This window comes from Empidonax traillii, unplaced genomic scaffold (genome assembly GCF_003031625.1).
Source record: "Empidonax traillii isolate 1590-97213 ecotype Southwest subspecies unplaced genomic scaffold, ASM303162v1 scaffold621:size378804, whole genome shotgun sequence".
In the NCBI taxonomy this organism is placed as follows: Eukaryota; Metazoa; Chordata; class Aves; order Passeriformes; family Tyrannidae; genus Empidonax; species Empidonax traillii.
Window position 1 is genome coordinate 327,490 of NW_020955814.1, and position 14,159 is coordinate 341,648.

Below are 14,159 nucleotides of genomic sequence, written 5' to 3' on the forward strand. Positions count from 1 at the left end.
AGCATACCCCTTAGCTACATCAGATCCAGTCCTTAATTCAATCTGATATATACTCTTTCTTTTGTCCATGCCCACTGGCACGTGTGCCATGAAAGACATAATAATATTTCATTGTTGTCTCGATTTATTGTTAAACAGAAAAACTTACAGGACTCCCAAAATTGATTAACATCTAAAAAAAGAACTGTCTTGCATAATATTCTACACTGAAAGAGATTAAGTGAATTTGATTGCATCAAGATTAGTTTTTCTTTAATTCACAAAGAGAAAAGGATTCTAGCCCAATCCATTGGGCTACCCTATGTCAAACAATACTCTAGTATCCTAAATTTTACTTTTGCTTCCTTCTTCTTGTCTCGCTGCCTCAGCTCCTGACTGTAATACTGGAAAATAATTCAAAGATAGAGTAGAAATACTAAATTATTTGATGTTTTATTTTTTAATATTTTATCTCACTTGGGTGAGCAGTAATGGCCTCCCATTGGCTAAATATCATCCTGTCTCCCGCTACTTTTCCTTGTCTGGTTTTCCTTGCCTTGCCTGTCCCATCTAGAGGCCGCTCTCATAATGCAGGTAAGGCAAAAGACTGGGGAGTTTGGTGGGACAGAATATTTGAATTCAACAGAAGGGCAATGGCATAGACTGAGAAGTATTTAAGATTTCTGGACTGATTTATGACGAGGAAAAATATAATAGGGTGAGGACCTGAGCAGTTACGACCTGTCTGTACTGCCTGAGACCATCAAGAATACAAGTGGAGAACACTCTTTTAGAAATTGTAGTATTTATCTTGAATAGTCTGATAAAATCACAGGAGTGGAAGTTCTCCACTGAAAATACTACCTAAATTTTTACCTTCTCTGATAATAAAATTAGATTATATTTAAAAAGGATATGCACACCTTTACTGTAGGCCAAGATACGTTTCTGTTAATGAAACTGTTGAGGAGAACTGCTCTGAATGTAAATTCAAGGGCCTTATGTAGATGTAACTGAAAATTATTATTTAATCATGTCTGGTACAGGCAATGCTTGTGGAATATTCATTTAAGTCCTCTGTACATAGAATTTGACTCCGGTTATTAGTTTCAGTCCAATTTACTCTGTGAACAATTTACATCATTATAAAAATGTGTTGTAGTAGTATAGGTCATTTTTGTAGTTAATTTTTATCCATAAAAAGAATATAAATATTTCTAAGTATATAAGACTATCTTATCTAAAGATGTCTAAAAGCCATGCTGCTCCTAAAGTTTATTTAAGCTCATTAAATGTTTACAGATTTTACAAAACCTTTAACCAAGCATGAATTCAGTTCAGAAACTTAACTGTCAGGTTGAAGTTAGGAACACTCTCACTCTGAAATCAAGACAGACACTTGCAAAGAACAGTTAATTCCAAATCTGTATTTCCCAAGGGAAATTACAACCTTAATTGAGACACCTCAGGTGCCTCACATGACTAGCATTCAGATTTCACTCCACTTGCTGTCTGCTTACATGTATAGACGGGAACATAACTCACTTCCATGACTGGCCTACACTAATTGAGAATGCTTAAAGCTGGATTTAAACTTGTGATTAAATTACTTTGGGCTTATTAACTCTGTGGTCTTTGCACCACAGAAACACAATCATTCAAGTAAATATGTGTAGTTCCTTTGTCTTGCTGTAATTGCAGAAGTGTGCTTGGATGTAGACAGCTTCATTCTCAGTGCACTGGGAACATTTCTCCAGCAGTTTGCTTTGCTGTACCAAAGGCAGCCATGGGATACACTCAGACCTCCTACTAATTTACGTAGTGAAGCTCAGAACTAGAGAGGGCTCAGAAGAAGGCTTGCCAGCTTTGTCATTTGGAACTAGGCTAGTCTAATTTGGCACTCAAACCTAGGTTCTGATGGCAAGAAATACTTCTGTGGGGATGTAAAGACAAATGCGTGCCTGGTGCAAGCTCTTGTTTTCAGTTATGTATTCTTCTACTTACAAGCCTTCTGTGGATAGTCTTTTCCTCTTTTTTTTTTTTTTTTTTTAACTCCTTTCAACAGGTTGAGTTTATTCATCTTCAGCCTTTTTTTTTCTAATTTTATTCTCTAGGAGTCAAATCCTCTGCTGAAGTAAATTTTAACGTTCTCTAAACACCAGTGAAGTATCTGTAACCAATGAACAGTTCCTTAAAGAAATAACCTCAATTCTAAGTTCTAGGAAACTGAACAATATTGCAGTAGGGCAGGCAACCCCAATGTTGCTGTGAGGAAGAACAAGATGTGGATGGAGAAGGGGACCATATGGAGGTAGGGCAGCACTTTTCTGGGAAAAATGTCCTTGTTCTGGCTCCTGAAAATAAGCACAACACAGTACTGTGCAGGCACAGGAATGAGGTCAAGAAGCAGACTGTAAGGGGGGATTAAATACACCCAAGATCCCTGAAGCCCTCCAACTCATTTCCAGAAAGGTCCAGAAGAACAAACTGAGCATGAAAACTAATCTGGTTCGACAAAGTGAGAAACTTCTCTCAAGGGTGGGGGAACTTATCTGCAAAGAAGCACCACCGCGAAGCCTGGGTGCATGTGTGCCCCAGCACCCCGGACACCCCGTCAGCTGCATCAATGCTGGAGCCAAGACTGGTGATCTCTCTCTTCCTTTCTTTCTCTCTCCTTCCCCCTCTTTAATTCATTTCTCTCTCTCTTCCCTTTCATCCTACCCCCTTTTATGCAAAACCCACTGCCATGTGCTTATATTAGGAGGTCAGGGTGGGAAATTTTTTCATGTGAAAATACAGCTTCACTAAATAGTTGCAGGATGCCACTTTCACCTGTTTGAACATAGCTGGTTCCAGAATTAATAATTGGTTCCAACACAATTAGTCAATGGCTAATTGGCAGGATTAAGTACTCAGTTAAAATAAGCAACAAGATATATCTGGATTACACTTAGTAGGAAAGGGAAGAAACCAAAGCAGTTCCTAGCAACTCCAGGCTTCATCAAAATGGCATGTTCATGCTAAATCACATGGCCTTGCTCCAAAATTAAATTTCTCCATTGTGTACAAGCCAGATTTGACATGCCAAAAATAAACAATTTAGAGACTGATGCAAATGTGAGGCTTGATACAACTACCTAGCTACATTTAAGAACCTTCCATTTATTTAAAATAGTGGCCTTTTTAGGAGCTAATATTGGATTTTGCATTCCTAGGACATAGCAAAATTTATTTGAATCACCGTGCAAAAACATACAGTCTGATAGGTTCATCCTTTTGACTGTCATTTTCTATCTGTGCTCAAATCCTCAGCTCCCAAAAATACATATATATACAAGGTGATACAGGATGTTTAGTTGCAATATGTATAGACCAGTAGACTAGTTTAGAGAGCCTGTGGCAACCAGGTTGGGGTTTTTTCCCTTTTTTTTTTTGTATGTACTTCTGTCTCACTTCTAGCTGCAGCCTTTTAGATGCTACTGAGTTCATATTTCTTTTACATCTTAGATCATAACTAGATAACTCTAGGCAGACACCAAGCTTACATAAATCTGTAAAACTACTTACTTAAAAGTATAATAGTTAAATCCCGAGAATTTTTACTCCTAGAAGAGAGGCAAATAAAGTATGTGGATGCAGAGATATCGATTAACTACGGACTTTACTATGACTTTCCAGTTTATTGTGCCTATTTATTCATCAATAAATATTAATAAAATACTTGTCATTTTATTACAACATTTTTATGTTGTTTGACAGTATTAAAACTGAGCATGAAAACAGCATAATGGTAAATAGCTCTGCATGAACTCAGAATTCTGGATGTCTTAATATAATTGTAGCTACTATACTGATAAAACTGATGGTCATATGTATCAGTTAGTCTTGCACAGGCAAATTTATAGAAGTTACTTTCTGAAAATGTGAAACTATTCATAACTAGACCTGAAAGTGGGTTATTTATCATTCTAGTATTCTGTTTGTAAATAACATTTGGACAAATTAGCTGGCTAGAAAGTACACAGTGGTAAGAGACAGAGAGAAAACATGCATAGAATATACAGCCTTCTGATCTGAAATAGAGTTGCCCATTAAAGCCTGTAGGGCTTATACAGCCTAGTCTTTTTACAGAATCTTAAATTTTGATGATACCTTTCCTTTACCTCTTCACCTTCCTTTTCCTAATATTTGAATCATATAAGATTCCAATTAATATACTGCACTGATGTAAAGATGTTTTCAGGCTGTGTAGGATTTTAGCATATTCATACAGAAATATTGGGCAAGCACCTCTACTTCCCACCAAAGCTGCCTAAAACCTGGGTTTGATCTTTTCATTATGTGTAATGACTTTTAAGGACATATGGATACTTTAGTCTAAAACAAGCCACAAGTTGTGCTTTGACTTGTTTTGCCTTTCAGCTTTTCTCTTCCCTAATCAGCTGTTTGACCACTTTTCTTCTTGAACAATTGGAAAGCCATCAAAAGGAACATATTTCATGTGTTACAGTTAGGATGGATTCCATGTGAAAGCAGGAAAAGAAAGAACAACAGTGGTAAATGTTATTTTTTAAATTATTTTAATGTCTATGTCTTTATGTGGTTCATGAAGCAATAGAACTTGTGGCAAGCTGTTTGGAATATGGCTCTCTATATATATGAATTTATTCATAGGAAGACAAAGTAAAGCACGCCTTTCAATATATTAAGGACATACACATTTTGACACTATTAATCTTAGTATTGTTTCTCTAAGCCTGGACTGATGCTTTACAGAATTCTACAAATCCAGCTATATTTCAGGTTTGAATAACTTGACTGAATTTCTGAACACTTAAAGAGTAGTATATGCCGAGAAATGTATTTTTCTGGAATGGTAATGAATACTTTACAAAGCATATGATAACAGCTGTTGGCATGTTTGCAACTGGTAAATATAAGCAATATATCAAGAGGTTGATTTATTTACTTTGAAATTTATGTATTTTGAATTAAAATGTCACTATTAAGAATGTGAAACGTAGTAGGACCAGATGCAACTAAATATTATAAATGATACAATGCCACTTCTTTTTTTTTTTTTTTTTTTTTTGAGATGGGGCTTATCAGTGGCATTGGAATTGAAGATGAAGAACTTTTTTTTTTTCTTCTTTTGGTTGCCATACCATTATACTTACTAGCAATTGCTTATTTTAAGACATGTTGTAAAGTCTCAAAGAGTGGAGAAAATACCTGAGCCAAGACAACAAATACCACCCAAGTATAGTGATAAGTATTCTCTGTGCATTTTTTTGAGTAATTTTGGCCCCTTTACTCAAATGCTGAGTGCTTCCTAAGCATGCAGAAAAAGAAGTAACAGTTGGGGTTTTTCCCTCTTTTCATCTCCTGTAGAAGAAATGAAATGACATCCAGCTTTTCTTTGGCTTTGCTGCTTAGGAGTGCTTAGTATATGTGCACATGCATATAAATAATTCCTTTTTGATGTAATTTTTGCCGAAGTGCCCTCATTTGAGTGACATTTTTGCTCCATTTACATCAGTGTTAAAATTTCCATTAACTTCCCTCGGGCTGGGAAGATTCCACCTGTTTTGTCTAAGTTCACTATAGTTCAGTCTCGTGTATTTAAAAGCATTTGTATTTTAATTGCTTCAGTGGAATGCAGTTGTCGTGACCGACAAATCTTGCAGAGGGCAGAAAGGATCATCTGGCAAGGAACAATGCCACATAAGGGCTTATACAACAGAACAGAAATACTAAGCTCCACATTGAGTGAGAAATACCATGGTAAGGGGCGTTTCAAATTAATCTGCTTTCACAAAATTGTTTTCAAGTAGGATACTGCTGCTCTTACAGAGTTTTTTCCAAGTTTACAGCTTCATTCCTGCATATGCGTTGTCATAAGCAACACAAGTTTAAAATGTGGGTCTAACGAGATGGAGGCAAATCTGTTAGCACTGCACAGACAGTGAATATGCTGCTTGGCTGGTTTGGATGTTCTAATCGTGACGAAAAAGAAACAAAGAGTGAAAATGATTGTTAGCAATAAAGAAAAATTTTCTACAAAATAAGTCAGTACCTTTGCCACAGATTCTCTCACCTTTTACCCCTGAATCCTGCCTGCAACTGCAGTTGTAGTAAAAGCTCTTCAGTGGAGCAGTTCCCTCTTGGTGCATGAGATGGAACGTTCTCTGCATGTCTGTGGTAAGTATGGCTTCAAACCTAAATTTCTCTCCTTCCTGCTTCTTGGTGTATTCGCCTTGGCTCTTGGCTGGATCCAGCTCCAATCCTGTCTTCTCTGTCCTTTAGCTAAACTCTAAGATAGCTGGAAAAACATGTTACCACAAAGATAACGTGGGGTATCATCCATTTGCTTCAGGTGCTTCAGCTCTTATCACCAGTTTTTCCAGTGCTTCCCAGATACAAAGGAAATAAGACAATCTGTAGGCAGTGTTTTCTCTGGAGTGCATCAGTAACTGCAGGTGAACAAGAGTACAGGTGTTTAGGATTTTTAAGCTGTTTGTGGTAACAGGAGATGTTTTGCCAGTTGTGGCTTTACTCATTATGAGAGGCAGAGAGAAGCCATTTTTGGGGGGCATGACAGGGGTTTTTAAAGAGTAAGGTTTTTCTTGTTCCCAAGTTTCATGTCATGAGTCATTCAAACTGTATTTATTAATGTGAACATAAATATATATGGTGGAAGTCCCTAATGTCGACCTCCTCTAGTATAAACTAGAATAAATCACTGTAATTCCTTTGATTTGTGTGAACTGGAATACTCCTGTTTAGTTGAAGATCTGGCCCAGAGTACAGGAAGTGTACGGTTTAGTCAGGGAAGGTTGTAGCACTTTCTAATTCTTCTACCTACCACTTTTATGCAGATGTGTTCTTTAAAATTGACATGGTCCAAATAAGGTATTTTATTTTCTATTTGTAGTGCCAGTATCTTGGTAAGGGAAGCAACACCTTTGGTTTAGGAATTATGTTTCATTATTGCTTTGTAGGAAAAGAAGACCTTATTTGGGTCTGGACCTTTAAGCAACACTGAAATTTTGAGGGACAGAAATATTTCTTTAAAGGGTGAACTGATTATATGTGCAACTGTTATGCAAATAAAATGTTTAGCTAATTCAAAACTTACAGTGATTGAAATTAACGAGACCATTTATATTCATGTAACACAGATGAATCCAGGTAATTAGGACATGTAAATTAAGTTAAAAAAAATTTTTTTTTTAGAATTTCGTAGCTTGAAAGAGCAATAAGAAATGCAGTTCCTTTCAAATCAAAAATGATTATGCCTTTCACTAGGGGCAGAGCTTTTACAAAGGGTCTTTCAACTGAGTATCTCACAACTCTGCCTGAAACACAGAATTAGGGCTCAACACTGAAGCCTTTATCAAGTGAACAGTCTGAAGGAGAAGGAAAGTGCTCTGATGATTTTTCAGCTGTGGGATTGGGCTCTTGCCCCTCACTCTGCGAGGTAAGACAGCTTTACTTTCTATGATTTACAGAATGAGCAAGCGAGAAGTGTGACTTGCCTAAAGTTACACCACAAGTCTGTGGCAAAGCTGCGGAATAAAACACCCCAGCAGATGTGTATGTAAGCTGCAATTTCATCTTTCTCATGTGATTCTAAGTTGGGAAGAACAACAACTGTTTTGAAATTCAAACCAGAAAGATAATTATGTCTTTCCATGTGATTTGCTGGTTATCCTGGCTAGCTATCTCAATTGAAATGAGGAAACACTTTCCAAAATCTGGTGGGTGTGTGGGAGGATTTGGGGTATGGGGACTAGGGGTAGAAAAAAGTTTATCCTATGAATTTTCTGACCTGAAGACCAGTTGGCTAAATTCATGTTAAGCTGATAAATTTTCATGTGATCATCTTCAATTTTTTTCCCCTGTCAGAATGATTCTTCTAGAAAAAGCTAAAATATGTCTTGGATATGTATAAATGAGATATATTTAATTAAAGCCCTACTCTGTGTTTGTATTTCTATTTCTAGTCATTGTACTTCTCTCCGTCCTTCTATCTGGTTTACATCTTTAAAATGCAATGCAGAAAACTGCCACAAGCACACTTGGAGAACCTGACAAAAGTGCAGTTTGGCACATTCAGATAAGAGCCAGTGGCAGCGCTCAGTCTCACCATTTCATCACAGACAGATGATATTACAAGTGCAAGAACATTCAGGTTTGTAAATTATAGATTTTAAAAGGCAAAGTAATTTGTCAGTAATTCGCTGAGCATTGCAGCATCAGTGCCATAAACAGGTGTACTCTCTTGGTTTCTTAAGTGGCTGATTTTAAAATTTATGATCAAGTATATAAAATTAATGGTGTATGCTTACACTTAAAGGATAAAAGCTAGTTTCTTCCAGTGTGCTAATGTACGTAACTGGTTCTTTACAACTGGAAACCAGATACTATTTCATTCATGCATTCATCCCATGGCAGTCTAATTTATGGAACTGTAGTGTACTGTTCTTTTTGGGGAGGTGGTGGGAAGAATTAAAAAAACCCATTTCTTACACGGTTACCTGTCTTGGGATATACACATATGATTATGTAGAATCTGTGTCTGGGTGGCTGTTGTCCTTTCCTGCAGAGTATTCTTGCTCACTGAGTGGGAGGGTCACACTGTATGAGACTAATAAGGACAGAGCTGCATCCCCCTCTACCACTCTTTGGAGACTTACTCCAGCAACTCCTCAGCACTACAGCAGCTCTGTAGAGGCGTTTTCAGTGCTTCCGGGGGACAGAATAACACAAACATTAAAGGTAAGCAACTAATTATTTGTAGTCAATTCTCTAAACATCTTAACGTGTGCACACACACACCCACACTACACTATTCCTGCCTTGCTTTGTGGTGGTTTTGTTCATGGGTTTTTGTTTTCCAAAATAACCATTTAAGTTTATCACTGCTAATATTAACTATGTCTTATATAAGCATGATGTACACTGTAAGTTTTTAATGGACTGCAATCAGCCTATGCTATAGTATGCTTCTCATGACTGCGTAAATACATTGTATATGTTAGTGGGTGACTATAGGTATATACTAAGATATGCTAATAGAAACAGCTCTATTAAATTAGCAGTAATTTACAAAACTGATTAAAGTGTTGCGAATTGCCACAATGCTGATTCTGATTGTGCATATATTTACATTTATAAACCTACCTACTAGTGCGTGCCCTTGTAATTAGCCCGCGTAGCGGGTGGCCTGCGCGCAGTCAGTCGAACACGCCGGTGAGTGAGCTGCGGCAGCGAGTGCCCTCCGCCGCGGGGGCACCGCGCCGCGCAGCAGCTGCGGGGCAGAGCCGGCGATGCCGGAGGGCGCGTCCCGCCGGGCGGGCACCAGCGCTGCCGCCTCCGGCCCGCTCCGGCCCCTCACCTGCGGCCCCGAGCAGGTGCCGGCGCGGCCCCGCCGCAGCGCCCGGCGGCACCGGGAGTCCCCCGCCCGCAGGCGCCGCCGGCCCGACCGGGATCCTGGCCCCGCTCCGCTCCCGGGGCCGCATAGGAAGCGTAAGCGGGCGCTGCCCCTCGCTCGGCTCGGCCGGGCGGGCCGCTCCCGGCGCCGCAGGAGCGTCCGGGGAGACGGGGCGGGCGCGGCGGGGGACGCGGCAGCGGGGCCGGGGGCGCGGAGCCGAGAGCGCCGAGAGCGGGCTCCGACAGCGGGGCGGGGGCGCTGCTCGGGCTCCTCGCCCAGCCCCGCCGCTCGAGCTGCCCGCTTGCCTTCCCGCCTGGAGTGCTGGACCCTCCCTCCGGCAAACCCAGCTCTATCCGAGGGAAATGAAGCCGCCGGCACTGCCGAGTTAAAATCTGACCTGCCGAGGGCTCGGGTCGCTCCGCAGGCGCCCCGCGGGCTCCGGAGCGCCGGCTGAGTGAGGGAGCGGAGCCTCCCGGAGCCCCCGGCGGGAGAGGACCCAAGCCCGGAGGTGCGGTGGCAGCGAGGGGGTGGTGATGCTGGTTGTTAGAGCCCTTCAAAAAACCGAATCCTCTGAAGCGGCGGCTCTAGTGAATTCCCGATGCCTGCTTGCAAAGCAGGTGCAGGAAATTAAATTATAATATTATTTGAACATGTATTGGCTTTGCTGCTGGTGGAGAGGCTGAAAAAGTTAATGATGGTGTAGTTGCTGTCAGTGCATGTGACTGACAGAATAGCTCTGATGATGAATAAGGTGCCCTGCGAAAATAATTATAGAAATTGCATCTTAGGTATGTGTTTTGCTTTTCTTACAGAAAATGTGATTAGAATAATATATGCCAATTTTTGTGTGTCGTTAAATCTGTGTCTGTGCATCGCAGTTGACTTAGAGAAAAAGCTGAACAATAAAGCTATATTCTTGAAGCCAGACTGTGCATTTGTGAGATTTTAAGTGGAAATTAAATATAGGCTGCTTGTATATTTTGCAGTGTAAAGAAACAGCATATTTTGGTTTCTGCTGTGCTTAAACTGAAACAACTGCATGTTGGTCTTCGTTCAGTTTGAAGACTGCTCCAGCAGTAGTAGTCTTCAAAGTCACTGGAAGTGTTGTGACACCAAATAGTTTAGCTGATATAGTGAATAATTTGGGGAGAAGTATAAAATTAGTAATTACTAATTAAATGGAAAATCAGGGCCTTTACAACTAATATCTCCAAGTTAGTATTTCTAAGGTGTTACTTTGAAGTTCGATAAAGAACTAACAAGGAGTATATTTGTCATTTATTTTTAAATTGACATAAGACTCTTTTTATAGCTCCTTAAGCAGATAAATTATACACTTGCATGTTGCTAGCAACTTCCTCTTCACAGTTAAGAAATTTTCGTTTGTAGTTTTCTGATGGAGTGAGGCGAAAAGAATGAGATTGTTCTAAATATGCTTATTTTCTGTTTCAGATTTGTAGCTGATTGTTCATATGTGTCCAGGGGGAGATGAAGTACATTGGATCCTGCATAGTTTGGCTTTGTATGGCAGTCTTCCTCCTCCTTCCTGTTTCTACTTCTGTGGCTGTGAGTGACCAGACAGGTACTTCCACTTTTCTTGCCCTTCACAAACCAAAGGCATGAATCTCAATAGTGAAAAATTTCTAACAGATAACAACAACACATGGAAAATAAACATTATGAGGAGATAACATTATACAAGATAATGTAAATCTTTTTTTGTAGAATGTCCTAAGTTGGAAGCAGTTCCAAAACAACCCTTCTGCTTCCTGTGCTTGGACGAATCATGCTTGGAGGCAGTTGTAGATCCCAGGAGTTTTTGTTTTCTCTTTTTTTTTTCTTTTTCTGTACCATACAAACCAAGATTATAAATCAAAGTTTGTGAAACTTTTGTGAACAAAATCATGTGGCTTTATTAGAGCAGACCAGTTATCACAGTGACCTGAACAATATTTCATAGAGACAGACTTAGACAAAACCTTGTGCCTAATGGGAAAAAGGAATATAATGATATTGTTTCACTTAGAAGCTGTTACTAATCTTCTGCAAATTTTCTCATACTTCTTTATTTTCTTCTTTTTCTGTCCACATGTTGTCTAGTGTTCTCACTTAAATTCTACAGTAACTCTCCAGGGTGTGGTAAATTCTGTCCCAAAGGCACATCATGTGTGCTTCTCAAATGAGGAATGTCAGTTTTATGGAATTGCTCATCCTCCACACATACCTCAACTTTCTATAATTTTCTTACATTTACTGGCAAGAAGAACATGCTTATTGTTATTTAAATTAAGTACTTTTTAAAAAACCCCTAATTTTTAGTAATGCTGTTTTTTCCAGAAATCTGATGAAAGATAATAGAAGCTATATGTACACAACAATTTTGAATCTCAATAGCACATTTGAAACTCAGGCCTAAGAAATTAAAAAAATCAGTGACTAGGATAATGATCCTTTTACTACTCCTGGAAACTATAAGTAGTAATATTGAATAAATAATAAGTGTTATGTGTGGGCTCTCAGGTGAGAGTAATGCATTGTGAAGAGTCTGAATTTAAGTCAAAGATTTCTTTCCCTTATATTTTTAGGGCAGTGAGGCTAAGTGCTCTACTGATGAATTATTCTTAACCCCTGTGAGAGAACAAACCTACATCATAGCTGTAAAATCATTCTATTCAGCTGTCTGCAAATAGCAAAATAGGTTGTATTCTCTATCATTGCTAGCTGGTTAGTTGCAAAAGGGAAGTTTTTAAAAGCACTAAATTGGTGTGAGTGCAGAAGGTTCCCTAACAATATAAATGAATAAATGGAAACTTGAAAAATGTTAAAATGAAATTCCAAGAAAAAGAATTCTCTTTTCTTGTGTATTATTTTTTTTCCCTAAGGAAAATATGTCTTAGTAAATGTTGGAAATATGTGCCAGATATGCTGAACTGCTAATTCACAGTGAATCTGAACTCTGTATTACATTCTGTTAGGAGTTAGTGGCTAGGCAGCCAGCAGCGAAGTTGCAGTTTTCCTTAACCTGATTGTCACAAATGGATCAAATATGGGTCCAATTGAACCACTAGGAAGAAGAAGAGAGATTGAACTTCTCCTTCCTGTGAATAGCTGATGGTGTGCAGTTGAGAGATGCTTCTGCGGTTTGTGGTGATACAGGCAGATGGTGAGGAATAACAAGTAGATAGCTGCCAGCTTGAGCAGCTCTGCCAACAGCAAGGAGTAGGCTCAGAGTGAAGCCTGAAGTTGATAACGGGAAAGAGACTCTTCTAGAGTCTGTAGGTATGGTTACTGTCCAAAAAAGAAATACAACTCGTAGACCAGGAAGCAGGAGTTGAGAAAGAATGAACCCAGTAATGGAGCAGCAATAAAACGGGTACAGATCTTTCTGCAAACCTTTTGTTAATCTGCCCTGTTCAGCTAAAGCGAATATTCTGTGTTGCAAAGTAGTCTGGTTACAGTTTGATAATTTGTATGCAGATGAATCTGTTACAAATTGGAAATATGTTCACTTCAATAAGAGAGGAATAGCTAACCTCTTCTTTTTCTTTTTTTCTTATTCTCCTATCTTGCATTAAGTCACTCTAAGTCATTCTTTCTTGGGTCTTTGTTCTCTCCTATGCATCGATTCTATTTGGATCAGCATCTGTCCTTCAATATCTGCCTAGACAGTATTTTGGTTTTCTTCCTTCAAGAACATATGCATAGCATTTATTTCTCACTGTGCTAATATGAAAGCCTTTCCAGCAAAGTACGTTTAGAGAGGATCTGGGATTATTGTATTTACATCCTGAAATTTATCACTTAATCGAGTTGATTCTACAGGAATGGTCTTGAAATTCATGAAAAAGTGTGCATTAAAGTTAATTTGAGGGTGATGAGGGAAAGAAGGATGTTAGGGAAAGGATTAACTTGTGTGCATATGTAGAGGAGAGCTTTCTGAGCCGGCATGCCAAATATACTTATTCTTTGGATCAATATTGTAATAAATAACTACCGGTACTGAAAAAAAAGATCAGTGTGGCAGAGAATGCTGGATTTTCTCGGAGCAGTCCTCCTTAGGCTCTGAGTGTCCCAGTAACCGTTAGATTCACAGCAAGGATTTCTTTCAGTTTTTGCCTATCCAGAAGCTTTGCTGTGCTCAACGTTCATCAGAGGGAAACACTCACTTCTTGTGACAGAATATAGTAACTCTGAGGGAGAGGGTCCAGGAGTTTTCCACAATCCTATTTTTGATCTGACTTCAAGAATATTTTGTTCATGTTGTCAACATATTGGAAATATTTGGGTCTTGAGAGTGGATATGAGCTCTTTCTGTAGTGACACATGAAGTTCTAATTTAATCGTTCCAGAATGCTCTATATTAAGAATATTAATATTCTGTCTCATTCTCAGATCATTGCTTCTTTTTCAGCTTTCTTTTACAATTACTGTTTTTAAAGTCACTTGCTAACCCATGAAAAATGTAGTATAAGCAAAGTCCTGGGACTGTCAGGCCTGGTGAATTTCCATTGCCTTTTGACATGGAATGTGTTGTGAAAAGTATAGGCTCTAGATCATAATTTTAGATAGGCACTTTAGCCCAAATACAGTGAGCAGTTTAAAGTATGCAAATCGGTTCAGCTTTTGGGTTTTAATGTTTTTAATATGGCTAGATACTTCTCAAAATCATGGTAATGACTCCACAGTAACTCTCATATATTCATATTTCTGGTATTCCCATCCAACCTGACCTTGAGTGTTTCCA

The 14,159-nt window shown here is 39.0% G+C and overlaps 1 protein-coding gene across 1 annotated transcript in view; it reads left to right on the forward strand.

Annotated features, from left to right (window-relative positions):
* Positions 1–8,671: 8,671 nt before the first annotated feature.
* LOC114065117 (collagen alpha-1(XIX) chain-like) overlaps positions 8,672–14,159 on the forward strand; it is a gene marked incomplete at its 3' end in the record, with an annotated part of 37,767 nt that continues 32,279 nt past the window's right edge. The window contains exons 1-2 of the mRNA XM_027898768.1: positions 8,672–8,760; positions 10,868–10,997. Of these exons, the coding sequence (XP_027754569.1) occupies positions 10,904–10,997 (94 nt within the window). The remainder of the gene's footprint in view (positions 8,761–10,867; positions 10,998–14,159) is intronic.